Source organism: Podarcis tiliguerta, assembly GCF_965153285.1.
Source record: "Podarcis tiliguerta genome assembly, chromosome: 11".
Lineage (NCBI taxonomy): Eukaryota > Metazoa > Chordata > Lepidosauria > Squamata > Lacertidae > Podarcis > Podarcis tiliguerta.
In genome coordinates, this window is record NC_139544.1 from 12,847,032 (window position 1) to 12,869,688 (window position 22,657).

Here is a 22,657-nt window from a genome sequence, read left to right on the forward strand (position 1 = left end):
TGCACCACTGCAAGTTTACCCCAGAGAGCAAGGGCCATTGAGTTAAGCAGGGCTTACTTCTGAGTAAAGGATGCACTGGGGTGCAACCTCCAAGTTATTGCCTTTCTGCTGGCTTCTTGACCGAAGTAATGAAAAGGCAAGTGAGGTATTGCCAGAAGTTCCTTCCTCTGACTTGCCAGATTTAGGCTGCAGTCCTGTGTACCTACTTTCATAGGAGTAAGCCCCACTGAACTTGGTTGGATTTACTTTTGAGTAGAATGCTGTTAAATGCCCAGTTCAAAAGTCATTTGTGATGACTGAATTACATCATGGTTTGTTTTTCTGGAGATGGGTGGACGGGCGCTGATACATCTCCTTGTCAAGGGTGGAAGGGAGCCTAGGTACACCTCTGCTGATACTGCATATCAGGGTGGATAAAAATCAATTATATATATATGACTTTTTTTTCATTTAAATCAGATTTTTAAAATAAAATGCTTTTGGAGGAAAAATCTTTCTAAAGATAGTTTTTTATTTAAGTTACATTATAGTCCAAAGGCTATTCATCAGGAAATAAGGATTTGTTTTAAGTTTTTCGTGTGTGGTAAAACTTAGCCTAGGTTTGTTTAACCACAACAGTGTTTGCCTTTCCACCTGCCTTGTCCTGCTCTACAGTTTTCACAAGGAAGTTGCTGCAAGAAAAACTCCGAAGGGGCTTTCTGGACATTAAGGTCAAGATATAAATGTTATGGCAGGTACTAGGCACTAATGCCACCAACTTTGTGGCTACCTTGGAATGTGAAGGTATTGTATACTGTTAATTGGAACTGTTGGTAAGCTTTGGAGGGATATAGGGAGCTGCCTTACACTGAGTCATACCATCAGTCCATCTGGCTGATTATTGTCAGAGTAGACAGGCAGAAGCTCTTCAGGATTTCAGGCAGGGGGCATTCAGAATCCCACCTGGAGAGCTGGGGATTGAACCTGGGACATTCTGTATGAAGTGTTCAGTTTTTGATATATTTCAAATTAGCAGTTAATTCTTAGTGTTTATGTTGTAGATCTAATTTTTATTATGAGTTATGGTGATTGTATTAGACTGGTGCGAAGCACTTTGAGCAAAAATGTGTATGGTCATGGGGACACATTTTCAGAGAAGCACAGGAAGCGTTTCTCAAAAACTGACAAAAAGAGTGTGATTCTTGTAAGACCAAAGTATAATTAGCATAGGCAGACTAAAGCCAATAAAGGCTTGAATATAACTTTTTGTTTGCATTCAGCATAGTCAGCTTCAAGTGTTGTATCAAGCTGTTGCTATTGTTACTGTTACTGTTATATTTATTAGTCTCTTCCCCTCAGAAAAATGAATCTCAGAGTGACTTACAAAAATGAGTGCACTGCAGTTTTAAGAATATAAAGCAGAACCGGGGTAGAGGAGGGCAAGAAATGAGTGATATGTAAAACAAATCCTAGGAGGAAAGAGTGAAGAAGTTGGGTATGTTTAGCCCAGAGAAGACTAAGCAGGTGAAGTATGAGCAAGAGAGAACGTTTTCAAATAGTTTTGGCTCTTAGTGACACAGAAGAAGACAAAGGGCATGACTAGATTGAATGGGCTTAAGTTACGAGAGGGTTAGAGTTGTGCCTGAATGTTAGGAGAGGCATCTTCACAGAAATAATAGCTCAGTAATGAAATCAATTAGCTGGAGGAATGATGGGCTCGCCCGTGCTGGAGGTCTTAAAGCTGAGACTAGACTTAGACATCTTTTGGGGATGTCTTAAGCTCTGGATTTTCTACGCTGAGCTGAGGATTGGAATAGGTGACCAGAAGGCCTTCTCCAACTCTTCTACAGCACAGCCTTCCCAAGTTTGATGTCCTCCAGTTGTTTTGGACCACAGGCCTCACTGGCCCTCACCACTGGTCATTCTGCCTGTGATTAACGGGAGGTAAAGTGAAAAAAGGGGAAGACAAAAACAGGTTTCAGTTCTGCCTGTTTTAAAGGCATATTTTCTCACAATCTGTACTTTGCTCTGATATGTACTGGATTGGCATAATTCCTGCCTATGAGCTGCAGCTCAAACATTTGGTAAAAAGTTCAGTGGCTTCTAGATCTATCATTAACTTTTATGTAAATTTATCGACCTGTAATCTGGACAGGGTGAGAAGCGTCTTTGCATAGCTACCTCTAAGAGGATAATTTTCTGAGTGTTGCTAGTGAGTTACTTTCACTTGACACAGCAAGCGTATGTCCTTCCTTTGTAGTGACCTCTTCCAGCCCAACATCACTGAAGTAATGTTACACATCTATGGTGCAACCTGAATTGGAATACAGTGTACAGTTCTGGCCACCTCACTCAGAAAGGACGTCGTAGAGCTGGGAAAGGTTCAGAAAAGGGCAGGCAACCAAAAAGATCACAGGGGTAGAGCAATTCCGTTATGAGGACAGGTTACAACAATTGGGGCTTTTTGTTTAGAGAAACGGCAAGTAAGAGCAAACGTGATAGAGATGTGTAGAATTAAGCATGGTATGGAGAAATTGGATAGAGAAAAGTTTTTACCTTTTGAAAAATTACTTTAACTTCAAGGCATTCAGTAAGGCTGAATGTTGGAATATTCAGAATAGGCAGAAGTACGTAGTTAAACCATGGAATTCACTCCCACGAGGTAGTGATGGTCATCCACTTGAATGGATTTTAAAAGATTAGACAAATTCAATGGATACGAGCCAGTCCCTTTCTTCTATCTCCACTGCTGGAGACGGTATGTTTCTGAATTCCAGTCGCTGGGAATAGCAACTGGGGAAGAATACTGTTCTCAGCTCTTGCTGCTGGGCATTTTGCTAGCCAATGTGAGAACAGGGTTGCATGCAAACCATACATTTGAGCCACATAACTTCTCCCAAGACTCCCGGGATCTGGTGTTACCTCCTTTCAGAGCTACTATTACTAGCACCACAATTTCCAGGATTCTTGTGGGGGAGAAGAGTCCTGGGTTTAAATGTGCTTTAAATGAAACACCCCCCCCCCCCGGGAAGTTCACCTGGTACCTTCATTATACACCTTTAGGCGCCAGGCAGAAACGTTCTTTTTTAACCAGGCATTTGTTTGATTTGATTGAACTCCTATGCCCTTTTTAAATGTGTTTTTTTGGGGGGGAGGGCGTTATTGGGTTGTTCTTTTTATTTTGATTATATATTTTGTGGTTTTATATTTTGATTTTGTTCTGTGAACTGCCCTGAGACCTCCGGATATACAGCAGTATATAAATGCAGTAAATAATAACAATAACAATAACAACAATAACAATAACAATAATAATAGTTTGTATGCAGCCCAGGATGCTGGACTAGATGGGCTATTCGCCTGATCCAGCATGCCCTTCTTATGTTCTCATTTATTGCTTTACTTCTTTATAAACATAAAAATAAAGCGAATGCTACCAAACTGACTTTTCGGGTACATTACTGCTGTGGGCGACTGCAAATTACGGATGTGCAATTAGTGGCAGGTGACATGCATACGTATACTGAAAAAAGACTTCTGTTTTCTTGCTATTCCTCTTTCATTAAAGCTCTGTGTCTGTCCCCTTAGCTTCTGTGCCCCCAAAAGACTATAGGATGCCAGGCAAAAGGGTGATCCCTCTGTTTTCTTTACTAGACTAAGCAAGCATAATGACTCTTCAGCCATGCATTCCCGTACAGAGGCTGAGGTGTAAGCAGCAATGCAGCATAAACTGATGTATATGGCGGGTGACAGAATCAAGTTCTGGGATCAATCAATCAATTTCTTTATTCGACCGATAGTCAGAAATAAAACATTACACAATAATTATAGTCTATAACATCATAGGGGTACATAAATAAGGTAGGGCCACAGTACTAGACCTCTCACAGATAACCCACAAAGTTCTGGGATGTACTGCCCCTGCCTGAAGTTTTTCAGTGCACTGGCTCATGCGATTTGGGCCTTTCTTTATCTGTAGTGGGGCTCTGGCATTTCCCTGTCTTGGCATCTCAGACTAACACGTTGCCAATCTTGCCCTAGTTTTGTATTTTTTACAAGTTGTAAAACAATGGGATATTTCTGGGATATTTAATTTTATTGTGCAAGTCCTTCATATATATTCTCCATTGCTTCTCTTGTGGAGATGAGAGAACCTAAATTTGGAAGATAATTTGACTTTTCCTAATTAACAACACTTGTTGTTAAGTATCAACTTGAGTGTTATTCAGTTCATGTTTTGTGTGAAAGATTAGCTTGATTCATATCTAAGCTGTCTTAGAAAACTGCATTCTTCCTCTTGTCTAAAAGTTAAAATCCATCTGGAAAAGTGCTATGTTGGCATACTAAATATTTTTCCTCTCATTTATGCTGAACATAAACATTCAGGGCATTGGATTGACAGTTATTTTCAGGGCATCTTATTGCTATTTAACTTTTTTTTATTACACAGCTGAGCTTTTCATTTTTGCATATCATTACTGTCGTAGCTCTGACTCTAGTGCCTTTTTATTTACATGTACCACTTCCTAGAGATACCAGCTTTACGTTTTCACACACTTGCAGATTTGTATAACTATTCAGCTTTCTTCCCTTGCATCATGCTAAATCATGGGTTGGGGTTGGGGGGGGGGTTTCTTCTTTTGTACAGTTCAGTTAAGTGAGTGGCTGGTAAACTCAAATGTCACTTGAAAATGAGAGAAGCCTTAGTTTTTGAGCAGCATGTAGAAAGCAGAGTCTCCACACACATAAACAGAGCCCAGGAACCCATAATACAGAGCTGTCAGCATCCAAACCTGCATCCATTTCCAACAAGGTAGCAGCACCCATAGAGCTTTTTGACACCCATCCTTGTTACCACTCCATGGTGTGCCAACAGCAAGTCTCATAATTCCTCCCAGCAGATCCTTTTGTTGTCTGGACCTAAGTAATATGGAAAATGTGCCCCCAAAATTCCATCATTTTACACAACTTGGGATTCAAAGAGATGCCATTGAAATTCTCAGGGGCTCTAAAATTCCTGGAGAAACATTTAACTTTTTCTATTGAATTAAAAAGAAGATTGTCATTTGGCCAGGGGTCCTGTATTTCAAGATGGTACCCTCTTTCCATACACCCAATACTGGGCATATGGGATGAGGCAGGCAAAGACAAATTTACCTTCCTTCTTTTTTTTGCCTAATTAAGCCAGAGGAAAGCCAAAAGCTGAGCTGCCACTGCCAGCTCATGGCTGCACTGCAGAACAAAGCTTCAAATGCCGCTTGTTGGGAAAGAATGAAATCAGCTTCCTTTCCAGGAACCTTCTACAGGAAAAGAAATGGCTCCCATTTCTTTTTCTGCATAATACACATGGAAAGGAAACAGCATCATGTCTCAGAGATATTTGAGATTTCAGCTCACAGAACAGCAGCAAGGCAGCAGTGGCAACTCACCTTCCAGGTGAGAAGAAAGGAAAGGACAGGAAAGGACAGGAAAGGTAAGGAAAGGAAAGGAAAGGAAAGGAGGAAGGAAGGAAGGGAGGGAGGGAGGGAGGAAGGAAGGAAGGAAGGAAGGAAGGAAGGAAGGAAGAAATCACTTACCAGCCATCTCATCTTTAAAGCCCTAAATGGCCTTGACACAGTATACCTGAAGGAGCGTCTCCACCCCTGTTGTTCAGCACGGACACTGAGGTCCAGCACCAAGGGCCTTCTGGTGGTTCCCTCACTGTGAGAAGTGAAGCTACAGGGAACCAGGCAGAGGGCCTTCTTGGTAGTGGTGCCCTCCCTGAGGAACGCCCTCCCTTCAGATATTGAGATACAGAACTACACAACTTTTAGAAGACATCTGAAGGCAGTCTTGTATTGGGAATTTTAAAATGTTTGACGCTTTATTATCAGACCCTTTCTTGATCTGTCAGTCATTGAAACAGTTCTGATTTCGGAAACAGGGAGGGTCCGTTGTACCTTTCATTCTCAGTTTCACTAGAGATTGGAAGCTAGGCACTTTTATATATATGTCTCTTTCTCAATTACTTCCCATATATATATATATTTAAGTTAGTGTTTCTATATCTTGGTTTTTGCTGAGGGAAAGGTGTTTCATTGATCAATAGTTCTGTGCTTGTCTCTCTTATCTTCCACTCATTTTCTTGCACACTGATTAAAAAGTGTCTTTTGGTTAAAGTAGGCAACTTTTGAATGTCCAATAGCCACAGAAGGAAACAGAAAGGCAGGTTAGACGCTTTCGGCTAGAGAGATACTAGGAGCTGAGCATTTGTGGCTTCCTGTGTAACATGAAAATAATTTTTTAAAGCATAATTGAAGTGCATTGCAGTCTAGAAAAAAAACTAGGGTAGTGGGTGAAGAATAACACAAGCAACAAAGCTTATAAGATGGGTTTTTTTGGTCTAACCATAGACCAGGGCTGCAGTATGATAAGCAAACATGGACTTTCCTGTAATTCTGCAGCAGTTAGAAAGATTTAAAAGGCAGTTGCACTTGTGGTAGCAAACCTAGCATGTTTGTTTGAGCTGTAAGTATATAGTGGTATAGGCAGAAAGTAGTTCTGCTGAAATGGGCAGAGCAATGGGTAAGCGTGTGAGCTAGGAAATCCCTGATTCAAATCTCCTCAACTATGAACATGGCCTTAGAATAGCTACAAGCTCTCATCTCAGCCATACATCTGCAATATGATAATATGTTTAGTTCATTGGAATACTTCTCCATATGCCACCCATATAATCCCAGCATCACTTCCACCTGTGTTGAATTAGCCAAGTTAACTTGTGTGTTTTCAAGATTAAGTCTCACCTACAACCAAGGTTATCTCAAGAGAAGAAAACTATAAAAGTAATCTGAAGGTTGTACAGTGGTACCTCGGGTTAAGAACTTAATTCGTTCTGGAGGTCCGTTCTTAACGTGAAACTGTTCTTAACCTGAGGTAGCACTTTAGCTAATGGGACCTCCCGCTGCCGCTGAACCGTCAGAGCACGATTTCTGTTCTCATCCTGAAGCAAAGTTCTTAACACGAGGTACTATTTCTCGGTTAGCAGAGTCTAGAACCTGAAGCATCTGTAACCCAGGTGTCAGGGAACTGCCATCAGTGCCGAAGGGAGAGAGCAAAATCCAGAGGGATTCCGGAGAGCGTCCCGGGATTGGGAGAGGCAGCCCATATTCTGGGGAAGAGAATCAGCGTAGCACCAGTGGAGAAGGGGGGCAGATGGGGGAAGCGGCGAGGCGGTCCCATGACTCCTTGCCGGGGACCAGCGGGGAGAGTAGAGGTCCTCCGCTGCCTACGCCCTCCTTGCGCAGAAGGCTTTCGCGCAGAGAGAGTAGGAGAAGACTAGGCGTCAAAGAGCTTCTTTGCTGGAAGAAGTTTAAGAAACGCCCACTGACGGATTCTGCCAGCGATTGAGACAGCCACGGGTGAGTGGCTGTCCGGACAGAAAAGGTTCACTCAGGCAACCCAGCCAGGTGTTTGCACCGGCTTACGCACGAGCAACCCCTAGAACCATTACACCAGGGTACCACTATATTTGTGTTGTGTGCATCCCAAATGTGGCCCTCAAGGTGATATACTTTAATATGAGGTCACATTTCTTCAGACAATTTCTTCTTTCTTTACAGGTACAAAATAATCACTATAAGGAACTAAGAAGTGAAAGGGAAAAAATGGCAAGTGCTAATCCTGTTAGTCACCTCAGCTTTTTCTTTGGCAACATCACACGTGAAGAAGCTGAAGACTACCTGATGCAAGGCGGGCTGAGCAATGGACTGTATCTCCTGCGACAGAGCCGCAACTATCTGGGTAGCTTTGCTTTGTCCATGGTTCACGGTGGTAAAGTTTATCATTACACCATTGAGAGGGAAATGAGTGGTTCTTACGCCATTACAGGAGGAAAGTCCCACAGGAGTCCTATTGAACTCATTAACTACCACTCGGATGAAGTTGATGGTCTTGTTTGCCTGCTCAAGAAACCGTGTAATCGACCACCAGGAGTGGAACCAAAAACAAGCCAGTTTGAGGACTTGAAGGAAAATCTAATTAGGGATTATGTGAAACGAACGTGGAACTTGCATGTAAGTTTAGTTCTCCTGTGTTTTTCTGTTTTGCATTTGACACCTGGTGAGTATGGAGATGTGTGAAGGAGAATAAGAAAAGAAGTGAAACCTCACACTTTTGCAATGGCACCCAAGCACTGTGAGCATAAATGACAAAATTCCCCAGCTAAAGAAAAATACCATTCCTGCCAGCACTATTCAGGCGGGGGTTGGGGTGGGGGTGGAGACTACTTTAAGTTTTCCTGTTTCAAAATCCATGTAGCGATCAAATTTACTGTCACAAAAGCACAGGGTAGATTTTAGGGTGCTGTGTTTTCTTGTATGGGTCAGTCTTTTATGAAATCTGTTGGATTATTTGACATTTTATTTTTGCCTTCTAAAATGTGCCTTTTGAAGTATTGTAGCCTATTCTACTACTAATTGTACAGTTTTTTAATAAACAGATATACCAGGGGTTAGCAAACTTTTTCAGCAGGGGGCCAGTCCACTGTCCCTCAGACCTTGCGGGGGACGACGACTATATTTTGGAGAAAGAAAATGAATGAATTCCTATGCCGCACAAATAACCCAGAGATGCATTTTTTTAAAAAGCACACATTCTACTCATGTAAAACACGCTGATTCCTGGACCGTTCGCGGGCCAGATTTAGAAGGTGATTGGGCTGGATCCGGCCCACGGGCCTTAGTTTGCCTACCCATGAGATATACAGAAAAAAAGTGCTTTGCTTAATATAGCTTAAAATGTTGTTGGGCTAAACATGCCTACCTGCCAAACACACACACACACTGGCAAAATACTCTGGATATGCCCAGCACTTAGCTCAACTTCTGGAACTGCTTATATTGTATTCTTACAACTTTCCCCCATTTTCCCCTACTGTGCAGGGCCATGCCCTTGAGCAAGCGATTATTAGTCAGAAACCACAGTTAGAGAAATTGATTGCTACAACAGCACATTTGAAAATGCCTTGGTTCCATGGGATAATAACTCGGGAGGAATCAGAACAGCGTGTTCTTCTGGGCACGAGGACCAATGGGAAATTTTTGTAAGTAAACATGTTTTTCTTGCAATTTCTAGAGGCTTAATGCCGACAACCTGAACTGCAGTAGGAAGACTAAGTAGTAGAGTCATTATTTCTAACAATACCAAAGTTTGCCAAGTATGTTTATCTTTACTCATCTATATTTCCATCTGGCCTTGCCTTCCTGGAAGCAGCATTTATGGCTTATTTGCCGAGACATCGTAACTTATTTATGGAATATTGAATTGACTCCCCTTTTTTCTTGTTATGGATATGGGTGTTTTTCAAAACAGCATTGTTAAGCTAACAGTGGATTATACTTTAACTGTTATTAACCAACTTTATAACTATTTTTCTATGAGAGGCAATGGTGATGTGGTGTTCTTCAGCATACTGGAAACATTAATTCTTTCAAGCACTTTCCACTGTTTTATTATCTCAAGTACTAATCCCTGTCGGTTGTTGAGTATATTCAAACCCAATGATCTTGGTGTAAGATTGTTGATTTGACTGTGTGCAAACCCAAATTTTATAAAGACAGAGATAACTTACCTAAGTCTACTCAAGAAACAGAATTTACTGCTCTGGAAAATACTGTTTGGTCGCTACCACACTGTTGCTCATGACAGGCATTAAAGGCCGTGAATTTCTTTGCGGTGGAACAAATTAAGTGAATCCCCATCCCCTATTTCATTCACGTTTTATATTTGGGGGTTTCTCTCCTCTTTTATCTGACTATGTCCTGTAATAACAACATTTGTAATGCATGGTTGCCTTTATTTCTGTTAACAGCTACGTAACCTATTTATAGATAGGCCAAGAAGTGCACAGTGTTCTAGTAATTCAGGAACTGGAAAATCCGACTCACCCATGTAGCTTGGACTAGGCAAAATCACATTAGTTGTTCTGCCTCTCTCCCCACTACCACCCCAGGCTGTGGCATAAAAGAAGTATGATAAGCCAATAGATTTGCTCTTCCTACCACATTACATCTGTCCTTCACTTTGGAAGCCAGTTGTTTTTAAAATGAAGGACTGCTGTAGTGGACAAAAATGGAAATCCTGAATTTTAAGGGTGTGATGTTTTCTGTAAAAAAGTAAAATCAAGCCACACTTGGGGGGGGGGGGGCTTTGTGTAACTTGCAGGGAAGTGAGAACTTGTAGATGTTAGTGCCTGTTAATAATAATAATAATAAATTTATTATTTATACCCTGCCACTCTGGGCGGCTCCCAACCGAATATTAAAAACACGATAAAACATCAAAGATTTAAAACTTCCCAAGGAATATTAAGGAGCTAGGAAGGTATTTGTTTTATGACAGAGTAATATTCTGAAGTAATTATTATTTTATAATAATTGGGATTATTATGAGAATTAAGGAACCCAATAATCCTTACTAAATGGACTAGGTAACTGCACCAGTCACTTCACACGGCTGTTTTTCTGGATACTGCTCAGTCTGTCGAATCTCAGTTGCGAAAACAGCTGTACTTTGGCTACTAGTTTGGGGTCTGGGGGTGGGTGGATAGTACGGCACTATTGTCTCCAGCAGCTATTAGACAAGTTGTGGGTGACAAAAGTAATTCTGAAGACCATAGAAAACATGTTGAGAGCTTTACACAGCTAATAACAGTGGAGAAGAATTAGCCCCGTATTTGTTTAGGTAAGAATGACTCTCTGCAGTTTGAAAATTGTTCCTTTGTTTATTTCTTTCTTTTCTTTGCAGAATCAGGGAAAAGGAGAATCAGGGATCCTATGCTCTCTGTCTGCTCAATGAAGGAAAGGTGGTACATTATCGTATTGAGAAGGACAAGAGGGGGAAACTCTCAATCCCAGAGGGAAAGAAATTTGATACACTCTGCCAGGTTTGTCAAGTGTCACTCGCTGAGCTGTCTGTTATGTCTGCATATTGACAGCATAGACAACAGGAGTTTTGCTTTGCCGTTGGTCTATAGATTAAATGTGTTATGCAAAATCACATATTTTCCTGTTTTCCATTGTGGGCAAAAGTATGGGAGGATAATGCTTACTTTGGTTAATATGAGCTGTTTAGATCTTCCTTAGAAAAAAGTAGATTAATTTGGGCTACGGTTGTTGTTGAGCAAATTGCAGGAAATCCCAAATCATCTAATTTATTCATGAAAATGTTAGAGTTATAGAAAGACAGTGAAATTTCAATTTTTTTATGCCCTTTCTGAAACACTATGTGCCATAAGGGAATATAAATTTAGGATTGCATTATGAGACATCTGTTGTTGCCTTTATCCCCCCCCCCCCCCCCCGTTTTGAGTCAATACAAATAACAAAAGACTCTCAAATTGGCAGAAATGTGCGCTTTTTGAATGCAGTTTTGTTAACAAGTATGAATTCAAGATTTTCAGGATGTTATACATGTACTTGGTATTAGTTCAGTGTGCATTGGGCTTGGATCTAGGATGCTTGAGTCAGTGTGTAGGGTCTGCCATTATTTTCAGGTGAGTTTTCTACAAAGGAGTAGCAACAGCAAATGCATGAGTGATTTGTACATTCAGTTTTCATAATTCTAGTGTATCATGGGAAAGGCAAAATCCCTACGGCAGTGATGGCCAAACTTGGCCCTCCAGCTGTTTGGGGACTACAGTTCCCATCATCTCTGACCACTGGTCCTGTTAGCTAGGGATGATGGGAGTTGTAGTCCCAAAACAGCTGGAGGGCCAAGTTTGGCCATCACTGCCCTAAGGGAATGTGTGAACTTTGGACCTTTTTTTGAGCATACACATCTTTCTGCTGGGGAGGTGTGCAAGTTGTTCCTTACATGTTCCATACAAGCACCAAAAGAGGATGTACAAGTTAGTTGAACATTTTCCATTACCACTTCTTTTTAACTGAGGAAACCACCCTCGGTCTTGGCTCCCAATTATTATGAATAATAGTAGTATTTATTAATGAAATGTTCAGTATTGCACTTTGCAAATAATAGTGGTCCTACCAACTGTGGTCAAAAGCGGGGGAAATTGTCAAGTCTTTTGCTCTGTAAACCTGGTTCTTTAATTCTAATGTGGTCGGAGAGGATGGATAACGTGTTGTGAACTAATGAGATAAATGGGCTCTGCACATGTCCAGAGGAACATTCATAAGTTATAGGGCTGAGGGTATTCGAATACATGGTTGAGACCTAATGAGTCCTAGCACATATGAGATACTGCATAGTACTCTATTGTTCTCTGTTATTGGGCTGTCTGTATGAAAGAGAGGGAGAGGGAGGGGTTTGAATTTCTGAAGTGGCACAGGCATGATAAGGACTGAATTTTGAATCCAAAGTACATACCACTTGCTTTTGCATCACTGTAAGCAAGACATAACATACGTGTTTGGAAATTAAATATGACATTTCTTGAGTGGAGATACTCAGCACCTCACATGTAGGATATATCTGTGTTTGCAGAGCAGGGCCAGGCTTCAGTATCACCCTTCTCGTCTGATCTTATTCTGCAACAACCATTCCAGTGCACAAGACACTACTCATATAGGGACTACATGAAGTCGGGATACCGAGTTGCACAGGGGCCCCAAACATGGAAAGCCCTGCAAGTGAATAGTGGTCATGCATTTGAATTTTTCAGCAGGCAGTGCACACAAGATAGATTTGTTGCAGGAGAAACACCTGGGGGCTTGGCTAAAATTGCTACCACACACCATCATCAAAACAGGTATGGTCTACATGCAGGCAACGTGTGAACAGGGCTACTGTGGACATTGTCATGTTTGAAGTATGGCATGGGATCCTTAGCTAATGAGTGCTAATCGGTGACCTGATTGTGTCCTTCCTGCAAAATGAACTCTTTTCCAGAGGGCACAGCCAGAATCTCTTCACAAAGGTCTCCATTCACATAAATTCTTCTGTGGCTCATAGTAAAATCTCCTGGCCACCCCTACGCTACAATATTTTGCTCACCACAAAATTGACCTAAGGCGAGCAGGTGCGTACGATAACTTAATGACTAATGGCTAATGAGAAAGTGGAGCTGCCTGGGGATAAAATTATTGGCTTCAGAAGTGGGGAAACAAAATGAAATATTTGAACCTGAGGACCAGAGAACCCATAGAGGGCAGCAGGAAAAGTGGCTGGATTTTACATATTAACTAGAAATGATTAGCTAAATGTCTGGCCCTAAGCCACTGTAGCAGTTCAGTAGCTTGTTATTTCTCCTTCCTTCTAGTCTATTCTTTCTTATTTGTTTTCTTCTCATGATAGCTAGTGGAACATTATTCCTACAAAGCAGATGGACTTCTAAGAATCATCACAGATCCAGTTCCAAATCCTAACTTGAAAAATGGTGAGTGACTGGGTTTATTTTTAAAATGTAGAATTTGAGTCCCCATGGTGGTGTACATGAAAATCATCCATAAAATTATAAGAGTGTAAAATACATAACTGAATCCAATCAATTTTCTAAAAACACTTGGTAAATCAAAAAATGGTTTCAGCAGGTTGATAGGATATTGGAATTGTAGGTACCTGTATGATTCCAGTAGGAACAGTGTCCCAAATTACTGGTGCCGCTACACAAAAAGTCTTAGTAAATGCGGAAGCTGAAAGAATATAAAAATTGTGGGACTGTCGGGAGGACTTCTTCATATGATTGCAGTGATTGATCAGTGTATACTCATTCATTTAGCCTTTATTGGCATAATAATTGATCTGTGTATAAGGGACAAGGAGGTCAGGCCATTGGTCAGTCTAGCTCATTGTTGTCCGCAGTGGTTCTCCAGAGTTTCAAACAGATTTGCAGCCATAGGTTGCCCAATCGTACATTACCTGTAGCAGTGCAAATGTGTAAAGCAGCAACACCCTGTGTTAAGCAAGTGTGCCAGGGCTTTCTCGGAATCTCTTCCAAATTCCCTTTTAGTGCTGCACCTTGCATCAGGGACACCCTTTCAGGTCTTGGGGCTTAATAACAGCAGAGCATAGCATGGATAGTTGCTGGCATCCATCTGTCTCCATGAATGAAGTCAAACTGCTGTGTTTGTAGCACGGAAGGGACCCCCTGGTGGCACAAGCCTGGGCAGTGTGTCTGGAGGTCCTGGGCTTTCCAGATGACAAGACCGCCCTCTCAGCCTTGCTGATTTAGTCCAAAGGAAAGCAGAGCAATACGTTTGATACCAGCTTGGCTGCAGAAGTTGCCAAAAGAAGGCATACAAGGTGCCATCCAATTGCCTTAGGGACTCCGCTCTGAATTTGTGTATGGTTTACTCCTTAGCCTTTTCTTCGAGTAAGACTATATTTATCAGGTTGCTGCAACCTCAGAGTCACTTGGGGCTCACCCAAAATTCCTTTTGCGTCATGCTGGTACTGGTCTGTGCTTTAAAACTCCATGTCCCAGCACTTTCCCCAGGGAAGACCTGTATTTTGCCATCTTCTCTGGGGAAGGGCCATAGCCCAGTGGTAGAGCATGCAGAAGGTTACTTGTTCAGTCCCTGGCATGTTCAATCCAGGGAGAGACCCTTCTCTGAAACACTGGGGAGCCACAGCTAATCGATGCAAGATGACCCTGAGCTGGGTGCAGCTGTGCTCTGAGTCTGTATAAGGCTGATTCCTGTGTTCATTTCTTGTTAGTTCAGTAATTTCATTTCTTATGCCACAGCTACACTGATGTTTGCATATTTATTCCCTTGAGAGTGTTCTTCTCCTGTCTCCCCCCCCCCCCAGAAATGTATATTGATAAAAGCAGCAATAGTAATTAGTGTACCTCATTATCTTAGGCGTATTCACCCCACCGGATCACAGGCCTAATTTCAGCAAGGTAAGAAAATTGTGCTGATGAAAAGCATTTGTGGTGGTTTTTAGTAATAAAATAAAGTTCAAGGATGGTTAATTTTCACTTTTTGAGTTTCTTAATATATGAACATTTGCTATAATTTTCAGATATATTTGTCTGTTTTACATGCAATAGCATTAGACATTATGTGGATTAATTTTTTTGCTCCAGCTTTTAATTCTTCACAAGAAGTATTTGGGGGTGAAAATATCATGTATTCCAGTCTGCAGTGGGTGCACTCCAGTTGGTGTTGTTCCACAGTAGAAAGTATGGGAATTACTCCAAACTTCCAGAGCAGGTTAGGGAAGGGCATTGGGAAGAACCACCAAGATAAATCTTCTTTCCTGTGCTGTTGACCGAGCTATATCTTGCATCCATGGAGTGGCACCAATTGGCTTCTACTCTTGTTTCACTTTGTACAGTGTATGATGTATTCTCTGCCACAACAGTCCAAATTTGGATATGAGAAAATACAATTATAAAATCACAATAATTTGAATTAAGATGTTCTGTGTGCATTTGCTTGCTCTGCAATCATTTTTCTTCCAAAAATTTGGTTACACAAGGGATTTGAATGTGTTGACAAGGACTAGAGTAGATAGTGAGAAAAAGCAAGATAGGAGAACTGGGTGGAGGAAAAATAACGGGAACGTTTGGTGTAGAAGCAAGGACATTACAGAGGGCCATAAAAGCCATTTGAAGAGTGAATGACAGGAACCAGAACACGAGAAATGAAAACTCATGGTCTCAAGCACTGAGCCCTTTTGAAAATTCCTGCTGTGTCTTGTATGATAAAGCTTTTCTTGTCAATGTTCGTCTCAGGGCTGAAGGAGGCAAAGCATTGACTTCAGACTGAATGGAGATGCATTTTAAAAGTTTGTTCACTTATTCAAATTGCCACACCCCTTCTCTCTCCTTTACACCCAACCCATGGGTGGTTGCTTGAAACACAGCTGTGCTTCTAGCATCTTTTACAATACAAACCCTCACTTGTTGCAGTTTAGCATGATACGGTGATAACTCCTGGATGCATGCAGGAGCACAAATACATTGTACAAACAGATTGCAAAGTGGAGCAGTCTCTTTTGAGTTGGGTTTGAAGCAACCACTGACATGCTTACACGGATGAACTGGGCTGAAGAGTTTGAAGGTGTTTTTCATTTTTTTAAAAAAGAAATATTTGGTTTACAGTCTGGCAGTGCATATTATAAAGGATGTGTACAGGGCAAAAGTGAAAGTCCTTGTATGTGAATCCTGGCTAAAAATGCAAAAGTTTGCAACCAAGTCCTATTCTAAGTAGAAAGTTTGGAAACCCCTATTGTAGATGACTAAAGAAAATAAATGTGTGTGTGAAATATTTCTTACTTTTTCTGATACACTTATTTATGCTTTTGATATCCTTTACGGTTTCTAGACTTGGTCAACAGGTGGAATTTTCACCAGAATCAAGTCATACACTTTCCCAAAGCCGGGAAGCAAAAAGGTGCATAAACATGGTGTTTTGTAAATTTGCAAATGTGTGGAAGGACTTACCCTCATGAAGCTCACTTACAGCTCTTTTCAATGATTTGGCTCCATGCCTTGCTGCTAACGCTCTGCGCACATTTGGCAACTTTCTTCAGCTTCTACTCCTGGCCTAATATAATTAACCCATGGCTCAAATTTAGCTATGTAAAAGAAGTGATTGCATTTTATTTGTTGCCAACATGCTGTGCCATAATATTCATAACTGTAATAATAATGAGATCAGTTTGGTAGAATGGAGTTGAAAATAAGCTAGTATCACATGTGTGTGCACATCTTTGAAAACAGCCTTTATGTTTCAGTGAAACAATATTTATAGTCTTGTTTTAAATCTTAGTTTTTGTGTGAGTTTTAAATCTTAGTTTTTGTGTGAGTTATCTCTCTCTGAAACATGGGAAATGTAGAAAACAACTGTCCCTGCTTCTTTAGAGAAGATATTCCACCCCTCTGTTCTTCTACCTCCACCCCAGGTTTGGGGGCTAGTGCCACTATTGTACCAGCTAATAACATGAAAGCTAGCACTGAGCATATGTACTCTCCTGCCCCCACCCCACCCTACCCAATTCCAAGACCTATCCATTTTAGACACAATGATTGCTGGAAAAAGCAAAAGCCAATCACAGTGGCTGCAAGCTGAAATTAATCCTTAATTCTCCTGGGAAAAGGTTTATTTGAGGACAAATGGATGAATGGTGCCCATTTGTATATTACATTACAAATAAAATATTAATAAAAATACTTCCTAATTTGTGGAGCAGATTGGCACATGCCTGCTTCTTTCCCATAACGTTGGGTCAGATCAATTCTCTGTGTGAATTTTTACATCTGTCTCCTTCATGCTAGTCCTAATGAATTCTGATATGAACAAACATCGTATTTAAAAGTAAATCTCCAAACATTTAAACTGGTTTAGCCCTACTTAGTTGGCAAAAAGACGTGGCTTAGGATAAAATTTTAAAATATTGAGAGGACAGGAAGCACAGGTATTCCACAGTTCCTGTCTTGGTGTTTTTCTTTTTTGTTGAAAGTCAAGAGTTTGCATCTTTCCTAGCAAGTGCAAGTACCAAAGTATGAAACATATGTGTCAGTTGGGAACCTCATATCTATGTTTTGCTCACTACTTATCCCCTTTAAATATATTGTTCCAGTGTCTCAGAAACAATTTCCCACTTCCATATATTAACAGGATACACAAGAAATAATATATGCTTGCACTCTTTATAGTTATTCCAGAAGATGTGCACTTGTACTATAGTGTTTAGAGACTTACTTCTGAGTAAAAATGTTTAGGATACAATTGCTTGCTTTGCGGAGAGAATAGAGTTGATTTGTCTGATGGCATGACTTCCCTTTAAATCAGTCTTATCTTAAACACTACATTTTTTCTTCACCCAGGCATCTTTAATAGTGTTACTGATTGGTAGAGATGCAGGAATCTAAACAAGAGTAAGGCTGATAGACAACACCAAAATTATTTTCCGGATCTCTGTTTCTTTGCAAGTTACACTGAGTGACACAAGCCCTGGACTCATTCCGCTGCCATCCCATCAAAATTTACAGAGTAAATATTTAAAAGATCAGCTCAACAACCTTAACAGCAGAAAGGCCCAGGGTGTACATGTTGCTTTTAAACATAGATGTGGCGCTGGGTCCCACAATGCATTTTCCCCCCATACACCAGCCTTTGGCAACCTGGTGACTTCCAGATGTTTTGGACTACAGTTCTCATCAGCCCCAGCCAGGACAGCCATGCTGGCTGGGCTGATGACAGTTGTGGACCAAAACATCTGGAGGGCACCAAGTTGGCAAAGTGTGCTTACTGTACACAATCTACCCACAGGTATTCCTGGCTCAAGAATGCATTGACCTTTAATGGGAGAAAACTAGGTGGCAGAACTTTTCCAGACACCAGAACTCTGGGAATTTCACCTGTTTGACCTGAGTGTCCTCCAACTGTCAGCACTAGTTGCAGACAGAATAAAATGTAAGGTGTGTTTCAGTCATTTAGTATTGCCCTTTTGTTGACTTACGCTGAAAAGGGCCAGAGACATAGATGAGTGAGTTCTCAGCACAATAGCAAACATCTGGAGAGGGTGGAAATGGTTTGTGGGATGAACCTATGTCTGCCACTTTCATTTCAAATGTTGGTAAATGTGTCAACCTGGGCTCACTCTCAAGCTTACCGATTCAGAGTTTGCGGGAGACCTGTTTATATGCTGCATATGCCATCAAAGGGAATCCATGAAAAGCATAGTACTGATTGGAAGAATAAGACTGAGCAGCTCCAGATTAAGCAGATGTAGGTTTTTTGAAAAAGACCAACTTTATTTGCTATTGAGTTCTCATTTGAACACAAAGCCATTAGTTCAGGCATAGGCAAACTCGGCCGTCCAAATATTTTGGGACTACAACTCCCATCATCCCTAGCTAACAGGACCAGTGGTCAGGGGTGATGGGGGTTGTAGTCCCAAAACATCTGGAGGGCCGAGTTTGCCTATGCCTGCATTAGTTAATTCCCTCATCAGGAAGTTCTCCGAAATACTTGCCAGAATCCTTTTCTGCTTTAGCAGCATGTCTCTTACCTTGCTGACACAGATATGCAAGAAACAATCTGAAGATTTAGGTAAGCTTCGCTCGCTTTCTTTACTCATGCTTTCATTGCCTACATCTTTCATTGCTTAATTTTTCTTATCATGCTCTCTTTAATACCCCAAATATGTACTAATGGAAAAATCTGTTTGTGTGCCACAGCCACCTTTACCTGTCCGGAATGATGATTCTGGATTACCTTTTAGAACATCAACAACATCATTACCATCTGCCGCTTTCTCAGATAACCCTTATGGGCCACCACGTGTAAAGCAAGGTAGGCAATTGAAATCAGTTCTCTTTTGATAATAGTTGTTCCCCAAGTTTCCTTCTTATTTTGCACTGGACAGGCTTTTCTGTAGAATATTTGAGGCACTAAACATGGAGAGTGATAGAACCCTGAGTAATTGTGACCATTCATAATGCAGAAACCTTTTTTTGAAAGAAAGAAAAAATCCTGGAAACGCTTTTCCTATTTAGAACAAGTACCGTATTTTCCCGTCTATAAGACGCCCCCATGTATAAGATGCCCCCTATTTTGGGGGATTCAGATTTAACCCAGCGGAAAAACCTAGTCTTATACACAGAAAAATACGGGATATTTGTCACCAATCTACATCTTTGCAGCTATCTGTACTTACTTACTGACTTAGAAAATTCATAAACGACTTGATCAAAAGAATCTCCAAGCAGTTTACAAATTGAAATTGTAAGATTTGTAAGGTGATTCTAAGTACCGCTACTTTCAGATGCTGATATTGCTGGAGAGAAATAACAGCAACTAGAAATTCATGCAATTGACCCGGTAATTCAGAGAGAAACTGAGAAATGTCCTGTTTCAATTTGGTACAGCCCTTGTCACTGGTGAGGGCTGGTACCCATGGAAAGGCATTTCTTTTCTCTTCTAAACTGTAAATAAATTCCAGTTTAGCAATGTTTAGCAAGGGTGTTGTCAGGGAACTGCCATCGGAGCGGGAGGCGGTGAGGGGGCTCCCGGATGATGGTGGAGAGGGTCCTAGTAGGAGGAGGGATAGCCCATCCGCTGGGGAAGGTAATCAGCGTAACACCAGTGGAGAAGGGGAGGAGATAGAGGAATCGGAGAGGTGGCTCCAGGACTCTTCACAGGAGACCAGCGGAGAGGGGACAAGTGCTCCTTTGCCCACACCCACCCTGCGCAGAAAGCTTTCGCGCAGGCAACGGGGGAGGAGACTGGGCGTCAAACAGCTTCTATGTTGGAAGCGGTTTAAGAAACGCCCACTGACGGATTCTGCCAGCGACTGAGGCAGCCACGGAATAGAGGCTGTCCTGTCAGAAAGGGTTCAATCATGCAACCTAGCCAGGAGTAAAGGCAACTTACGCACAAGCAATCCCTAGAACCATTACAGGTGTGTGAGAGAGTATGCTACTTGAAAAGGTACACAGGATTTTGAGTGAAACCCAGCTCCTCTCAGAACCCCTTCTGTTGAGAAAAGTACAAAACCCCATGATGCCAGTGTGAAATTTTAGGAAAGCCATTATTTAGATGAAAGCCAAACAGGTGCCTGTTAAGCAGCACAGCAGGGGGAGATTGGAGAGAAAAGCTGACAAATGGGAACTGAAGGTGGGATAAGGTAGGAGTTAGTCGGCAATGGAAGTGCAGCTAAATTGAGTCTGGGAGGAGGACTTGACATAAAAGTCTTTGCTGCAGAACTGGATATCAATGAGGGAAGTCCGGAAATGAAAGAGGCTTGCCAAATAGTGGTAGGGATTGCTGCTAGCATATTGCACCACATAGGAGGTGAAATGGATGAGAAAGCAGGCAGAGTACTAACATTTGACAGGCAGGGAGCACAGAAACATTTGTGTGCCAGAAAAAGCTAAACCTGTTCTGCTGTTCAACACCCAGGTGATCAGAGGTTGCCCATGGACACAGAGGTCTACGAGAGTCCATATGCAGACCCAGAAGAGATAAAAACTAAAAATGTCACCCTGGACCGAAATCTACTGGTCCTGGAAGACCATGAACTCGGTTCTGGTAATTTTGGCACTGTGAAAAAAGGCACCTATGAAATGAAAAAGTAAGTTTTGAAATGCTGTCATCTTACCATCCTTTCCTCTTGACTTATTTTATTTGTCCTATTCCTTTGATGATACCGCTGTTCTTAAGCCCTGGACCAGACTTCCTTTGCCTCAATCAATAGAAACCCATGAGAGAGAGAGAAGGGCCTGCCCTGCCTTCTTATATCAGTAGAGGGACGCAGGTGGCGCTGTGGTCTAAACCACTGAGCCTCTTGGGCTTGCCGATCAGAAGGTCGGCAGTTCGAATCCCTGTGATGGGGTGAGCTCCTGTTGCTCTGTCCCAGCTCCTGCCAACCTAGCAGTTCAGAAGCACGCCAGTACAAGTAGATAAATAGGTACCGCTGTGGTGGGAAGGTAAATGGTGTTATGTGCGCTCTGGTTTCCGTCACGGTGTCCCATTGAGCCAGAAGTGGTTTCGTCATGGTGGCCACATGACCCGGAAAGCTGTCTGTGGACAAATGCCAGCTCCCTCGGCCTGAAAGCAAGATGAGCGCTGCAACCCCATAGTCACCATTTGACTGGACTTAACCATCCAGGGTTCCTTTACCTTTTACCTTTACCTGTATCAGTAGTACAGGTGTCCAGGATGGAGTGGGGTATGGCAGTCAGCTCAGGGGGGAGCTCCAGGTTATTATCCCGAAGGTGTGTGTACTGACACCACCATCTCAGAGCTCTCTTGAACTCACCTACACCCCGTTGCAGCAAGCAGAAGCACTTCCAGTGCCAAGAGGGTGGCACTGCCATGCCTCCTTCATCATGTGCACAGCCTACCCCAACTGTTGTCCTCTGGATATTTTAGACAACACCTCCCATAAGCCTTGCCTGCTGCAGATCACCAGGTTAGAGAAGACGATTTGGCACCAGAGTATGTTCCATAAAATAACTATGATTTATTTTTCTACAATCCACAATGTTTTATTTTGGGGTGGCCTTTTTAACATTAAGGGTATATTAAAGTCCTTTTCACTCAGTAATTTTAAAAAGCGAAAGCTTTTAATGTGTGATCCCATGCATTGTTTTCCCTAAAGAAAATCAGTAGTTAGTTTGCATAGATTCTCTGCCTCAGTGACAAAACAAGGCACATATTTGTATACATTTTGTATCATTTTGTATCATTAAGGTGGATGGATGAACCAGGCCACACACAATTAATAAAATGTCTGACCTGCATCTTATGTGAACTAGAGGAGCTTTCCCCATAATTGTATTACCATACTAAAAAGAGACTTCACTTGCTGAATTTCTGCCTGCTTTTAAAGGCACAAGAACCTTGCTGTCTTCTAACTCCATTGGGATGTGTTCTCAAAAGGTTCATTTGTCGAAACGGACTAACAACAGTGTTCCGTCGTGTGTGTGTTGCTCATTGCCCTATTCATGTCGTGTTTATTTCCTTTTAAATACGCTTCTTGAATACAATTCAGTATGTTTGCATAACTTTGGGTCTTTGACCTGTTTTGATACATAAGCACCAAACAGCAAAGCTTTCCTTTTCTTCTTTGACAACAAGAACTTGTGCCTTTGACCAGAATATATCAATTTAAGTGCTTATACCACCAACAACGATCCACCCCCAAGAATGCTCCCTTTTTCCCATCAGTGGGAAAGAAATCAATTAACCTTCATCCATATTTGTGCCCGTATATTTTGCTT

General features: G+C 41.7%; 1 protein-coding gene across 6 annotated transcripts in view; it reads left to right on the forward strand.

Annotated features, from left to right (window-relative positions):
• SYK (spleen associated tyrosine kinase) overlaps nt 1–22,657 on the forward strand; it is a 37,073-nt gene that overhangs the window by 8,623 nt on the left and 5,793 nt on the right. For 3 of the 6 annotated variants that reach the window (XR_014503062.1, XM_083404006.1, XM_083404007.1), the window contains exons 2-9: nt 7,581–8,033; nt 8,901–9,061; nt 10,765–10,903; nt 13,273–13,354; nt 14,781–14,821; nt 16,251–16,319; nt 19,112–19,226; nt 20,835–21,006. Coding sequence is in view for 4 of the 6 variants with exons in the window: in XM_083404006.1 (XP_083260132.1) it covers nt 7,626–8,033; nt 8,901–9,061; nt 10,765–10,903; nt 13,273–13,354; nt 14,781–14,821; nt 16,251–16,319; nt 19,112–19,226; nt 20,835–21,006 (1,187 nt within the window). In the remaining 2 variants the exon portion in view is untranslated. The remainder of the gene's footprint in view (nt 1–7,580; nt 8,034–8,900; nt 9,062–10,764; nt 10,904–13,272; nt 13,355–14,780; nt 14,822–16,250; nt 16,320–19,111; nt 19,227–20,834; nt 21,007–22,657) is intronic. The other 3 variants (XR_014503063.1, XM_083404008.1, XM_083404009.1) reach the window with 1 other exon arrangement.